The 16,306-nt window shown below is 29.8% G+C and overlaps 1 protein-coding gene and 1 pseudogene across 1 annotated transcript; both read right to left on the reverse strand.

The window, feature by feature from the left end:
• Positions 1–7,666: 7,666 nt before the first annotated feature.
• Positions 7,667–9,424, reverse strand: LOC130452030 (uncharacterized). The gene is made up of 2 exons (XM_056791381.1): positions 8,528–9,424; positions 7,667–7,861 (listed from the first exon to the last, which is right to left on the reverse strand). The coding sequence occupies exons 1-2, from the start codon at positions 9,422–9,424 to the stop codon at positions 7,667–7,669; spliced, it is 1,092 nt and encodes a 363-aa protein (XP_056647359.1).
• A 3,815-nt stretch (positions 9,425–13,239) lies between these two features.
• Positions 13,240–13,854, reverse strand: LOC130452031 (NADH-ubiquinone oxidoreductase chain 5-like; annotated as a pseudogene).
• Positions 13,855–16,306: the final 2,452 nt, after the last annotated feature.

Here is a 16,306-nt window from a genome sequence, read left to right on the forward strand (position 1 = left end):
TTTCGACTGAAAATGTAGAATCCCTATATATAACAAACAGAATTTTTTAGCAGCAAAGTTATCAGCTAGGTGTAAGGAATGGCTTGCACATGGAAGAAATTCTACAATGTAGTTTTTCCTTATTCATGCTTGGAGATCACAGCATTTTCTGGTATCGTACCTTTGGCTTCGACAGCTTTGTATGGATACACTCAGTTCTCCAAACAACTTGTTTCTATTTGATCACTAGGAAAACTGAACAAATTGTTTACACTACTACTATCGTCCTAGGAGACTCGGTCAACAGTTTACCTTCAATCATTATGCTCTTCTCTGGCTTCAAATTGCATTGTTATATCCGGTAATTGGGAGAGGCAGTAGGACTGAAAGGGCCCTAGTTGAGACCCTTCAACAAGGAATGCCACCAGCTCAATAGTCTCTCCATCCTTTACACCGGAACCGGGTTCGTTAATTTTCCCGTTTGGTCAGTATGTTGTTGAGCATGTAATGATCTCTCGATCAACATGTTTTCTTTCAAATACCTATCGATCCTTCCAGGCTTTTAAACAAACAAACAATACCATTTTCCATTGTGGTAAAGTACTTAACAGCTCAAATTATCCCTTCTAGGGATTCTTTATATAGCCGCCATCCGGAAAGGATATTGAGCTTACTTTGTTACTGTGATTCCTAGCTAGAGTCTTGCACAGGAGCGTCATCTGAAGAGAACTTCCTCCAGTTTTTACACTATCTTTGAGCGTTGTAGTCATCATCGAGTTTCGAGTAATTTTTGGGCGTTACTTGCATAAAGTGATTTTACCCCGTTCCGAGTATCGTCAGGTTTTTGTCGTATTGGATATATCTTTTCATATCTCAATATAAACTCCATTAAAGCATTTTCTTCATCGATAATGTTCAACCTCTACTATCTAGTTCAGCATCGTAAATCTTTCTCAGTTAACGCCTGATTGAGTTTCTTAATTTCATACCGTATCCTTTGTATGGTGTTGAAATCTGCAAAAGCGGTAGAAACTCACCTTTTTTAGGTGATCGAATTATACATTTTTTCTTTTTTTCGCCTCACCCCATTTTACGTTTGCCTTTCATAATATTTTCAAGCATCTACTTTTGCGTCCTTGGAATCGTTCAGCTTTCTAAAATTTTATCAGTAGCGTTGGCTTTTGGAATATGTTATATCGTTTTCCTGTGTGCCTAAGCGATTGATCTGGATGTAGCTCAAGAGGTAATTCATCAATGAATTCTTCTTTGGTGTTACGTTCTCTTTAAATTGACCATAATCTGCTATATATATATATATATATATATATATATATATATATATATATATATATATATATATATCACTCGATGGATCATGGGTTGATTTCGAAAGGAAATGGCTACCAAATTTGATGATCTACGAACTACTGATATATAATTTCAGTTTCCTCTTTATTTATTGAATTATTCCAGCTTCATGCAACTCTTTAATAATAGATACAATTTCGTTTGAATGGCCAGTATTTCCAACATCTTGAGAAGCTACTATATTATTGTAAACTATAATTTGTGGTTGTTTTCATATTTCGGGTTATTACTCCTTTCAAAAATGAACATAGTATGGAGCCAGTTCTTTCTCTCACTCCTTGCTTTTCCTTTTACGATACTGGTCGTATAGTGGAATTATATTTGCCTTTGATATCATCTGGAAAAAATTCTAATTGGAAGAACGGTTATTTTCACGACGATTTGCATTTGTCTGTTTAATAATATTCACGTGATTAATGACATCATAGTTTATGAAGGATATGGGCGATTTTTTGAACAGTAGCTCATACAAACCAGGTGTTCCAGGATATGTAACGCCCTTAACACTGATGTTAGTACCAGCACCTCCCTTCCATTTTGTTTTATAGGCTTGGAAGTAATTTCTGAATTACTAAATTTTCCTGAATTTCCTGAATTTTCCAAATTTTAGCTGAAACGAACATTTCGGAAAACCCATGCAAGCAAATTTTCAGAACTCTAGCCCAGTACTTTCCCATATACATATCCATTCAGCTCGTCGTGAAGGACCCTGTATTCATTTACTCTAATACGATCCGGTAAGTCGCCATCATTATTTCTAGTTTCATAAGTATCTTCATTTCTTGAAAAATTGGTCTACTTCATAAGTGTACTGCTAAGATGCTCACCGGGAGTTACATATACTAGTCTATGAAACGATCTAGTATGTTGTCTATAGGTCGAACGTGGTGTAGTAAACACATCTGGCTGTTTAGGAGATTCCGGTGGTTCTGATTTGACACGTTCCTGCTTAATAGGTCTTTCAATTGGCGTAAGTAACTGCTTAAGGGGCTCAGTTATTGGTTGATAAGTTTTTTCTAGTTGTGTTTATGACTGGGCAATATCGCTTTTAAGACTCTTGTAATTTTTTTTTCTAATAGAGCCTTCCTAGATTTAACTAACTGTGCATTTAATTGATTATTCATCTTGATTGACGAATTTGTTTCTTCGTTTCTTCTGTATATATACTTATCAAATGTTTTTCGGTATCTACCAAAAGATAGGCGACAGTCTTTATTTATCGTAAGAAGCATATATTGATTGTTCCAGTAATAAGAACATTTATTTTTGAAATCTCGATAAGATACCTCAACACTCAGATGGTCATCATACATGTGCTTGAGGTTGGTTAAATCTTGTTGGAATATAAGTAAAAAGATCACATTGTCCCTCTCCTAATGTTTAGGGATTGCTGAATATGTTTGACATAGATAAAAGCAATCTGTAGATCTATGGCCACCAAAACAAAAGAAGTTTTGAATAATTTTTTGATCGCATGTAGCCATTTTTAATATCCTTCGGATGAATTACATCTAGTTAAATATTAAATTCCTCATAACTAATTTCTTTCATGGGTTTGATGAGATTCAGCAAGTAAGTATACTTTGGTTGATGTAGGCTCTTAGAATACACAGAAATATTTTCAAATCTCAATCCGTTGGGGTGATCAATTAATGAAAGCATCGCATTCGTTTTACCACTTCCGCTAGGTCCATGATTAACCTCCGTTTAGAATCACCACCAAATAATGCACCGTGTTTCCTAATTTTATGTTCACAAGAAAGATCGTGGCTACGCACGAGTAGAGAGATATACGAATCACTTTGCATTGCTACCACATATTGAAGATATTGGGGATACATAGGGTGGTGGTATATATATATATATATATATATATATATATATATAAAAGGTCAAAAGATTAAATTGAACAAGGAATTTTATGTATTGGATAATGGAGGGATTGCATTCAAATTTCCAAACAGTTGTAAAATTTCAAGTGTATCTCATTATAATATAAGATTCATGCACTTGCTGGTATATCTATCATGGAAGGAGATGTTATAACGTTTAAATAAGGCTCTCTCACTTTCATTTGAATCTGGAGTTTCCAATACAAAAAAAAAAATGTCTAAATGTGTCTAGGACAAAAATCGTCGTTCGAAAAAATGTAATAATACGAGTATGAATGTGTGTATTCGTTTGTTAATAAAAATCATGTATAATTATTAAATTGTGAATCCCATGGTGTTAGGTGTGTGAATGACGCACCAAAATTATTATTTTTATTATTTTCAAAATCTATTCATATTGTTATTTTGGGCGTGGCTTGGTTTGTTTAAAAAATAATTTTTATTTATAGCGATTAATATTGAATAATGTAAGTAGCTTCGATTATCGCTTTTTTTTAGAGTCAAGCTTTTTCGTCGTTGTTTAAACTCTTAAATCCAATTTGTGTGTATAGAAGTTGTTTTAGTGATAATCCTACAAATTTTTTTCTACTATATGCGCACCGGTGCCGCCTGCTGTGTGTAAAGGTATGTATAATCTATTTTGCAGCAACATCATCTAGCTTCTAGAACGTCTTCACTTACCAGGGTTACGTTGGCTCGTAAACGTATATGATTTCTCGTTCTTTACGTAAATTATGTGCCGTTAATTTCATTGAAGAATTATAGTTTGACATTGATTTTTCCCTTTGTACCTATATTCATGTTATGCCTACTCGACGATGGCCATTCGTGAAACCAGAGGTCTCTTTGTCATCGATAGCATTTTTTGGACCCTGGATATATTCTATATGTGAAGTAGAGATAATAATGCCTTTTCGACATCGATCTTTCTCCCTGTATATACCTTCTGACATCGATTTTTGATATATCCTGTATAAGCCCTGTTTAGGTGTCGGTGTTTGTTCTTTTCTTCTTTTATTATAATAATAATGATACACTATTATATTTCGTAAACGCACAACTTTAATTACTTATATTATCCTTGCATCTCATATATTGATATTGAATTATTATACATTAAGCGAATTTTTATAAATTTTACGTCTGCTACTCTTGTGGTGTGTATCTTGAATGACCTGGGTTTTTGCTGTCTCTCTTCTGGGCCCTCGTGGTCGCAGCGTTACCAGGTTTAGCTTCCATATAAAATTTAGAAGTCGTAACATACCCGCGGCCTTAAAAGCACCAGTTTTTAACAGAGTATATAAAAGTTACTAAAACTTAAGCACACACGTTTATTTTTTTTTACGGCAAAAGGCACAGTTTGGAAAAATCTCTGATGACAGTTCCATTGTTGGTGAGAATTTCTGCAACTCGCGAGATATTGTCACTACCCCGGAATAATTTTGTTACGCGCCCCAATTTCCAGTTAAGAGGTGGAAGTTTGTCATCCTTTATAAGTACCAATATACCTTCTGTCAACTCTCCATGGTTCGTCTTCCATTTAGATCGTTGCTGAAGTTCGGAAATGTATTCCTTATACCATCTCGTCCAGAAGTGTTGCCGAGCATTTTCGATTTTTTGGTATCTGGATAACTTGCTTTCCTTTTCTAAAATCATAACTGGCTCCAGAATTGAAGTTAGTGGACGACCAATGATGAAGTGAGCTGGTGTTAAAGGAGAAGGATCTAAAGGGTTAGTAGATAGCGGACAAAGAGGACGGGAGTTTAATATGGCCTCTATCTGACAGAGCAAAGTCGTGAACTCTTCAACAGTAAAGTTAGATTTACCAGAAACACGTTTCAAGTGATATTTCATTGCCTTAACCCCAGCCTCCCATAATCCACCAAAATGTGGAGCTTGGACTGGATTAAAGTTCCAGCGTAATCCTTGATTGTTCATAGAATCACTAATTAAACATTCATTTTGAGTGAGAAAATCATAGAGTGCTTTCAAGTTTCTATTTGCACCAATAAAATTTGTACCGTGGTCTGAATAAATTTGAGATGGTTTTCCACGTCGACTGATAAAGCGTTTTAGAGCCAAAAGGAAATCTTCAGTTGAAAGACTACTTACAAACTCAAGATGAATGGACTTTGTAGCCAAGCATATGAACAGACAAACATAACCTTTCATGATTTTTGAGCCACGTCCCCTTTTATTAAGTACATGAAAAGGTCCGGCATAATCTGTACCTGTGATTTGAAAGGGGAAACCAGATAAAAATCTATCACTTGGTAAATTTCCCATAATAGGTTGGACTGATTTTGGTTTTAATCTATAACATTGTATACATTTATGAACAATAGATCTAGCTAGGTTGCGAGCGGCAACTGGCCAATACGTTTCTCGTATATTATATAATAATTGTAATGGTCCTGCATGTAATAAGTTTTTTTGCTCTTGTTCAAAAAAAAGTTTCGTGAAATGGTGTTTCGACGACAAAATCATTGGATGTTTTTTATTGAAATGAAAATTTGAATTCTGCAAACGACCTCCAACTCTAGGTATACCGCTCGTGTCCATAAACGGGTTTAGAGATAAAAGTTTACTTTTTTTGTCAATTTCATTCCCAGCTTTTAAATCATTATACTCCTTATTGAACGAAGATATTTGGGATAGTTTTACAAGCAACTTCAAAGAGTTATCTAATTCTGTTGTTGTAAAAACACCAAACGATCGATTTTCTTTATTACTTGAGCAATTTTTTATAAATCTCAAAATGAAAGCCATGCACCTCCTCAATCGATTCAAATTAGAAATCCTTTCGAATGGAAATTTAAATTCAGACACCGCTACCAAAGTAGTTTTTATTTCTGGAAGGGGAATAGACGTCTTGTTGTCTTTTGGCCAAAGGTCAGGGCTCTCTTGGAGCCAATATGGACCCTGCCACCATATATTTGAATTAATCAAACTACTAGGATAAGAGCCTTCTTGATAAAATGTCTGCAGGATTTTCTAAACTTGGAACATAACGCCATGAACTGATATCAGTTAACTCCTGTATGTCAGCAATTCGATTACGAACGAATGGTTTTAACAAATGAACTGGATCCCACCCAACACTATTGTGGAGTCAGACCATAATGTTACAGAATTGAAATCAAGCCTCAAAGAAGTAGTAACCTTATTAACAAGTTTAGCCAGAAGATGGGCTGCACATAATTCTAACCGAGGGATTGTTAGTGATTTAATTGGCGCAACCTTAGCTTTAGAGATAAGCAAATGACAAAATGTTTCACCATAGCAATTTTTTGATCTGAAATACACAGCTGCACCATATGCTATCTCAGGAGCGTCTGAAAAGGCATGTACTTCTATTTGTGTGGAATTATCACAAATAACATGTCGCTGAATTTTTAAATAATTTAATGACGGAAGTTTTTGTATAAAATTGTTCCATTTAACTTGTAATTCATGGGAAACTGGACTGTCCCACGATAGATTTTCCTTCCAAAGTTGTTGTAACATTACTTTAGCAATTATAATGCAAGGGCCAAGTAGACCCATTGGATCGAATATTCTGGATATGCCTGAAAGCATAACTCTTTTTGTTAAACATTCACCTTTCATTTCAACATCAATATGAAGTATTAATTTATCCGTTTTACTCATCCACGATATACCTAGGGTTTTTGCAACATCATCTTCGCCAATGACTAGACCTTCCGAAGAATCAGCAAGTTTACCTTCTTTTAGATCACGCATTATGTCCGGAAAGTTTGATCGCCACTTTCGAAGTGGAAAGCAGCCTGATCCAAGAACTTCACATAATTTAAGACAACTTTCTTTTGCAATGTGAATGTCATCGACACCTGTCAAAAGGTCATCGACATAGAAGTCGTGAAGAATAATATTTGAAATAATCGGGAATTCTCTTTCACAAAGTTTATCTAATTCTACTAAACACCTAATAGCTAAAAATGGTGCACTTGTAGTACCATAAGTTACCGTGGAAAGTTCACAGACACTTAGTGCTTTATTTTCGTTATCTCGCCATAGAATTCTTTGCATTTTATGCTGATCTTTTGACACCAAGACTTGACGGTACATTTTTTCAATGTCCGGGGTAACAACATATTTATATTGTCTAAAGCGTTATAATATTGACACTAAATCATCTTGAATTGTCGGTCCTTTTAGCTGAAGTTCATTAATCCTCATGATTTACTTGAGATACCTCTCCTATGTTTTGCATATGATTGAGCTTTTCATATTCGAGGATAAAATTCTTGTACATTCTTGAGAATTGGTATTCTTTTGAGAATTTTTGCTCAAGCGATTTGAATCTTCTTTTGGCTAGACCTAAAGATTCACCTAATATTTTTGGACTTGCTTTCAATGGAATCGATACAACAAAACTACCTTCTTGAGTTCTTGTTGTTGTGTCTTTACAAAGGGGTTTCACAGTCCATTTCCTCTTTGGACCAAGGACTGGCAGTTTTAACACTTTCTATTTCAAAGAATTTTGATAACTGGTCTTGGATATATAAATCACCTTCATTTTTAACCAAATTACAAACTATATTATTAGAAAGCTGAAAGCCTTGTATTTTACCTGAAACCAACCATCCAAGCTGAGTTTCCTGTAAAACAGGACCATTTGTATTTAACTTCAATTGGTTTGGACATAAAACATTCCAAAAAATATCAGCACCTATCAGCATCTCGATTGGTCCGGGCTCTTAGCAGTTTTTATCAGCCAAATTGATATATTTAGGTATCAATAGCTTTTGCTTATCAATGTAAAATGTAGGCAAGTTTCCAGTTATTTCTGGCAAAATAAAACAAGACAAGTCCGTCATAAAATTTTTATGTTGAGATTTAAATTTTAAACAACATTTATATTTCACATTAGAGACGGAACTGTTCAAACCAGAAACAGCGAAATTCATTGTTTGCTTTGGAATATTTAGTTTTGAGTGAAGAGTTATAAAGGAAGACATTGATCCTGAATCTAGAATAGCTCGAACAGGTACGTAAGCACCATAACTGTTTAAAACATCTACTACTACAGTGGATAACAGAATTTAAAAATGTTCCGAACTTGTAGTTAGGGAAACATTTTCTTGATTTATATTTTGATTTGCTTGATTTTTGTTTTCTATGTGTAAAAGAGTATTGTGTTTACCCTTACATGTTTTACATGAAGCATACAATCTGCATTGGTTGGTTTTGTGGCCACTTCGAAGACAGTTTAAGCATAACTTTAGTCTTTTGGCTTGTTCCATGCGATTTAGCACAGACATTGCCTTGAATTTGTCGCACATAAACACTCTGTGATCACCACTGCATATGGCACACTTGAAACCTCGAAAAGATGTTTTGTTTTCATGTGAATTACTTTCTGAATCGGCAGAAAGTAAGCCCCTGGTTTTCCCTGACTTGGATCCCTGTTCAAGTTTGTTCAACTCTAATCGCTCTAGCAAGTCTGATCTACTTCTAAAAAATTCATACATATCCTCAAAAGAAGGCAAATCTTTTTTAGACTTGTATTCCTCCCATTTACTAACAGATCCATCGTCCAAACTTTTGGCCATTAAATGTAAAATTAGAATATCCCACTGATCTGTGGGAAGTTTAAGACTGTTAAGAGCCCTCAAGTGTTTGGAGACTGTATCTGAGAGATTTCTTAATTTAAAAGATGAGACTTTTCTGTTTTCTGTTTTTTTTAAACCAAACAATGCATCTAAATGATTGTATATCAATGCTTCTTTATTATCATATCGTTTGCATAACAAATCCCATGCAACCTTATACGTTCCTGCAGAAATTTCAAGAGATTGAATGATCTGACTATCCCTACCCTCTAGACTATCCCTTAAATAGTGAAATTTATTTATATCATCAATATCAGGGTTGTCGTTTATTAATGCGGTAAACGTGTCTCGAAACTCAAGCCAGGTATTTGAAGACCCACTAAATGTAGGTAATTTTATGTCTGGCAATTTTACTGCAGGAGAATTACAATTTTTGCTTGAAATACTCGAATTCTTATCGGAATTATGATCACTGTTACTATTATTAGCTGGTTTTAATTGATTCAATAAATGTTTTGCTGACGCAAATGAATCATAAAAATTTTGTAAGAACTGCTCTCGTTGAGCTAATTGTTCCATAAACTTGGATTCATCATCTAAAATTTCCATTTCAATTTGACTCTGAATACTATCAAACTCATTAGTAATATCACTAATCTGACCGATTCTATCTTCTAATTCAATAATAGTTTGTTCCGAAATATTTTCTTCATTCAAAAAACTTTCCTGTAATTTTGTAATTTTATTGCTAAAAACAGAAACTTTTTTTAAATAGATCTTCAGCCATTTTAATTTGAAAATGATGCAATAATAATCTTTGTGCGAAATTTAAATTGTTGGCAACAGTGTAATATGAACGCACAACAACACCAAGAATTCTAACAAAAAAACTAAACTGATAATTCGTGTTAGGTATAAAATCGTAAACAAAATATACCGGCGAAAGCGAGTTACATGCGAAGAATTTCTATATATGAAATAATTTAAATTGATATAAGGTTGAATTAACTTTACTCTTCAAACAAGGGCCACATTTGAAAGGATTTCAAAGCAAAATAAAGGAAAAAACTCACTTTTTTGTCTGTCGGCTTATCATCGGAATTAGCTGGATATCGTCTCAAGCGGATCGGAGGACCAAAATGTTTAGGTGTCGGTGTTTGTTCTTTTATTATAATTATAATGATACACTATTGTATTTCGTAAACGCACAACTTTAATTACTTATATTATCCTTGCATCTCATATATTGATATTGAATTATTATACATTAAACGAATTTTTATAAATTTTACGTCTGCTACTCTTGTGGTGTGTATCTTGAATGACCTGGGTTTTTGCTGTCTCTCTTCTGGGCCCTCGTGGTCGCAGCGTTGCCAGGTTTAGCTTCCATATAAAATTTAGAAGTCGTAACATGCCCCTTTTGACATCGATAATTTTTACTCTGTTTATACCACTTCATTTTCGATACTTCTTGTATATACCCTTTTTCACATGATATTTTTTTTCGTCCTGTATATATACCTTTTCAATGCATTTATGACATCGACTTTTCGCCCCATATAATATTCTGTGTAGAAGAGACGATAAATCCTTTTCGATTTTCGCCCCAATGTCTGGACGGTCACGTGACTCAAATATATAAAGCCACATAGTACATGCCGGCATCTTATATAATATATATACCTGTATGATATCAGCCTTAAAAATAGAATAACGTAACAAATTCCTGATAAAAAGATTATAGTAACATCGAACAACCAACAAAATTAATGATTGTTATAATTTCACAATATCTCTCTCTCTCTCTCTCTCTCTCTCTCTATATATATATATATATATATATATATATATATATTTATATAAATTTTACTTAAATTATTTAGGTCTTTTTTATCATTCATAGCTTTTTCGTTCTTATGAATGTGAACCATTTCTAAAAATATTCTTTTTCGTGTATTAGATTCTGTTTCAAGAATTTTTTAATCTTTATAATTGGATTTATATTTTTTTTTTATTTTATTGTTCGTTAATGTAGTTTTTTTATCATATTCATCACCTTTTGGTCTATTTTCCAAATACTGAGATGTCTGCCTCATATAGACAGCGTTAGAACAAGCCACTTGATATATAATATTACTTCTTTGGTTTTTTTTTTAATTTCTGTTTTGTTTTTTAATTGATTGTAGTATATGTTTACCTTTTCCTTGAATATGTTGATTATCACTTTTTCCGGATAATTATTTTTCTTTCAATGCAGTTTTTACTTTTTGATTCATTTTGATAATTCTTAATCCCACAAATAAAACCTTCATACTGATTAACATTAATATTTTTCTTTTTAAGAATTTTCTTTTGTTTTAATAATTTTAATTATTTTCATCATTTGATTCAACTTCAAATTTCAATTTTTCATTAAATTGATTAAGAACTTGGATTAAGAATTATCCCCCCATTATTTTGATTAATCCCATCGCGGTTTAATATTTTTTAAAATAAAATTATTATAACTTCACATGAAGAATTTAAAATATCTTTAGGAAATCATAAATCTCAAGGAAGATCCTTAATTTTTTTTTCCTTATTTTCAATTATTTTATTTAATAATTTTTATGCTTATTCCCTTATATTTTCATAAGAACCATATATATATATATATATATATATATATATATATATATATATATATATATATATATATATATATATATATATATATATAAATAACTAAGATTTATAATATTGAAACTATTAGAAATATTATCTGCCCCGGAACTTTAGCAATTATAATTGCTGGTCATCTATTAATAACTTAATTAGGAAATACTGGACCAATTAGAACAATTACTTTAGTAAATTTATTAATTATTCTTCAAATTTTACTTATTACTCTTGAATCGGCGGTTGCAATTATTCAATCTTATGTTTTTGCTATTTTAAGAACTTTATATTTTAAAGAAGTAAATTAATCTCGATACATAAAAATCACCCATTTCATTTAGTTCATATTAGTCCATGACCTTTATTAGGAGCATTAGGAGCTATAACAACAATAATAGGATTAATTTAATGATTTCATTTATACAATTGGTTTATTAATTACAATACTTATTATATATCAATGATGACGAGACACTGTTCGAGAAGAAACCTATCGAGGATTACATACTTTCTTCGTTACAAAAGGTTATCGTTGAGGAATAATTTTATTTATTACATGCGAAGTATTTCCTTATTTCCTTTTTTTGATGCTTTTTTCATAGATCCTTAGTCGCTAGGATAGAACTAGTGATTATTATGACCACCTAAAGGAATTCAAACATTTAATCAAATTGAAATTCCCCTTCTAAATACTTTAATTTTACTAACATCAGGATTAACAGTAACATGAGCTCATCATAGGTTAATAGAAAATAATTTTACACAAGGATTCGAGGAATTAATTTTTACAGTTATTTTAGGAATTTATTTTACAATTTTACAGGGGTATGGATACATTGAAGCCCCTTTCTCAATTGCAAATTCTGTTTACGGATCTTCTTTTTTTATAGCAACAGGCTTTCATGGATTACATGTTATTATTGGTACATTTTTATTAATTTGTACCATTGTCAATTTTTAAATCATTTCTCCTCTATTCTTCCAATAAAAAAATCTAGATTCTAGTATAAATAATTAAGATTTAAATAAGATTAATAACAATAATTTGTTTAATTTTCGTATTATTAATAATTAAAGTTAATTTAGAGTAAAAAGAAGATCCATTGAATGTGGATTTGATCCAAAAAATTCAGCTCGTTTACATTTTTCTTAATTGCAATTATTTTTTTAATTTTTGATGTTGAAATTACCTTACTTTTACCATTAATTATAACAATAAAAATGTCTAATATCATAAACTATTCAATAATTTTAATTATTTTTATTTTCATTTTATTATGAGGATTATACCATGAATGAAATCAGGGAGGGAGCCTTAAATTGAATTAATTAGGATAATAATTAATTATAACATGTAAGTTGCATTTAAAAATTAATCAATCATTCAATTTATCTTAAATAAGAAGCAAAATTTGTATTTAGTTTCGACCTAAAAGTTTGATTTATGAAAATCCTTATTTGTTGTTGAAACCAAAATGAGGTCTATCAATGTTAATGATAAAAATGAGTTATTCTCCAATCAAAGAAATAAGAAAATTAAGAATAAGCTTCTAACTTAATTCTTAAGCAATGAAATTTTGTTTTTATTTCTATTTATATAGTTTAAAAAAAAACATTACATTTTCATTGTAACATTATAATACTTTATAAAAAATGTAAGACAAATAAAATAAGGGGTAGAAGAAATTAATCATGAAAATATTCTCCCACTAAAAATTACAAATCAAATTGAGCCCCTTATTACTTTTAATATAATTATTCGTCTCTCATGAATGACATGTGAAGAAATGAAAGGACCCAGTTATTAAATAATTAGTTAAACGTAATCTATAAGACACTGTTAATCCAATAGAAATATAAAATAAAATTGAATAAATAAAAATATGTAAATAATTTATTGATATAAATTCAACAACTAATCCTTACAATAAAACCCTGATATAAAAGGCAAACCACATAAAGATAAATTACAAATATTAAAATAAGTACATGTTAAAGGCAAATGTTTAACTAAATCTCCTATTGAACGAATATCTTGGCAATTAAATAAATTATGAATAATATTACCAGCACATAAAGAATAAAGCTTTAAATAAGGCAAGAATTAATAAATGAAAAAATGCTGATTTATATTCTCCTAATGCTAAAATAAATATTATTAAACCTAATTGCCTCAATGTTGATGAAGCAATAATTTTTTTTAAATCAAATTCAAAATTAGCCCCTAAACCTGATATAAATATTGTTATTGATGAAATAAATAATAAAATTATTATTAAATTATTACTAAATGAAAAATTAAAACGAATTAATAAATAAACACCAGCAGTAACTAAGGTAGAAGATTGAACTAAAGAAGAGACAGGAGTAGGTGCAGCCATAGCAGCAGGCAACCAAGAAGAAAAAGGAATTTGAGCCCTTTTTGTTATTGCCGCTAAAAATACTAAATACCTAATTAATTGTATAATATAATCTTCCTTTATAATTTCTAAATAAAAAATAAAATTTCATCTACCAAAATTTAATATTCAAGCAATAGATATCCATAAAGCTACATCACCAATTCGATTACTTAAAGCAGTTAATATTCCAGTTCTAAGACTTTTTAAATTTTGATAATAAATAACCAAACAATAAGAAACTAATCCCAATCCATCTCAACCCAATAAAATAGAAATTAAATTTGGTGAAATAATTAATAATATTATAGATAGAACAAATATTACAACCAATAAAATAAATCGATTTTTATAAATATCCCCAGATATATATTCCTCCCTATAAAAAATTACTATAGAAGAAATAAATAAAACAAAACTTATAAACAACACAGATATTCAATCTAACAAAACAACAAAATAAATATTAGTAGAATTTAATATTATAAAATTAAGCTCTAAAATATAAGTTAAATTTATAATCAATATACACTCTTCTCTATAAAAACTTTCTATAGAAAAATTAAATAAAACAAAACTTATAAATAGTAAAGATATTCAATCTAACAAAATAAATATTACTAGAATTTATTATTAAAAAATTAAATTCTAGAATATAGGATAAATTAATAATTAATAAATATAATGAGAACCTTAATAATACCAATCTTAAATATAAAAGTAATATAAATATAATACATAAATATAAAATAGATAAAATAGATAAATAAATATAAAATAGATTAAATGCATTGAACTAAAAACTCTATTTTTATAAGAAGTAGATTTGAAGGTAATCAATGTAAAATTATTAATAAATTTTCACAAACCATGCTGGGTATAAGAATATAAAAATAAAGAATAAACAGCCCTAAAAATGATATTAAAGATGAAAATAATATTCTAAATAAACTAAAAGCTGAAATTTTATTAATTAATATAATTTCTCCTGTTAAATTTAACAAAGGAGGCGCAGCTATATTAGAAGAAAATGAAAATCAAATTAATCTCAAATTAGGTATAATATTCAATAAACCTTCATTTAATTATAAACTTCGACTATGAATACGCTCATAAGAAATATTAGCTCAACAAAATAAACCTGAAGAACATGAGCCATGAGCCAATATTATTAATAGAGACCCCGACAATCCCCAATAATTTAAAGTTATATTTCCAGCTAAAACTAAACTTATATAAGAAACAGAAGAATAAGCAATCAAAGATTTTATATCACTTTGACGAATAAAAATTAATGAAACAAATTAAACTAAAATATAAGTTAAATTTATAATCAATAAATATAATGAAAATCCTAATAATATTAATCTCAAATATAAAAATATTACAAAATAAATATAACAAATAATTTAAAATCTTTATTTATATCTTTAGTATCACAAACTAATATTTTTATTAAACTATTTAGATTAAATTCATTGTACTAAAAATTCCAATTTTATAAACAATAAATTTAAAGGTAACCAATGTAAAATTATTAGTAAATATTCACGAATTAACCCTCTATTAAATATATATAATCCTGAATAATATTGACCATGTTGAGTATATGAATATAAAAACAATAAATAAACAGCTCTAAAAAATGATATTAAAGATAAAAATAATATACTAAATAAACTAAAAGATAAAATCCTATTGATTAATATAATTTCTCTTATTAAATTTAATAAAGGTGGAGCAGCCATATTATAAGAAACTAACAAAAATCAAATTAACCTTAAATTAGGTATAATATTTAATAAACCTTTATTTAAATATAGCCTTCGACTATGAATTCGTTCATAAGAAATATTAGCTAAACAAAATAAACCTGAAGAACAGAAACCATGAGCTAATATATAATAAAGCTCCTCATAATCCTCAATAATTTAAAGTTATAATTCCCGCTAAAACTAAACTTATATGAGAAACAGAAGAGTAAGTAATTAAAGATTTTATATCACTTTGACGAATACAAATAAAAGAAACAATAAAACCCTCTAATAAACAAATAATTATAAAAAAATATTTAAATTTATTAAAAATTGCTTAAAAATAAGTATAAACGGTAAAAGTCCATATCCTCCTAATTTTAATATAATTATTGAACCAGAGATAGGGGCCTCTACATGTGCCTTAGGAAGTCATAACTGTAAAAATATATTGGAATTTTAACAAAAAAAATTAAATTAATACATAAAAATGTAAAAATAGAAGTTGAATTTTGATGCATACAAATAATATAGTTAAATAATATTTTTCTATTAAATATAAAAATCATAATTTATATAGGTAATAATATTAATAAGTATGAAATAATAAATAGATATCAGCCTCTAAACGCTCAGGTTGACATCCTCAACCAATAATCAACATTGACGTAGGAATTAAA

This window comes from Diorhabda sublineata, unplaced genomic scaffold, assembly GCF_026230105.1.
Source record: "Diorhabda sublineata isolate icDioSubl1.1 unplaced genomic scaffold, icDioSubl1.1 Dsub_13, whole genome shotgun sequence".
Taxonomy (NCBI): domain Eukaryota; kingdom Metazoa; phylum Arthropoda; class Insecta; order Coleoptera; family Chrysomelidae; genus Diorhabda; species Diorhabda sublineata.

Coding starts and splice junctions, on each gene's coding strand:
- LOC130452030 (XM_056791381.1), bottom strand. CDS start 9,424: ATGGAAATTTTAGATGATGAATCCAAGTTTATGGAACAATTAGCTCAA. Junction 7,862..8,527: donor TTATGTGCGACAAATTCAAG/GCAATGTCTGTG, acceptor CCTGTTTTACAG/GAAACTCAGCTTGGATGGTT.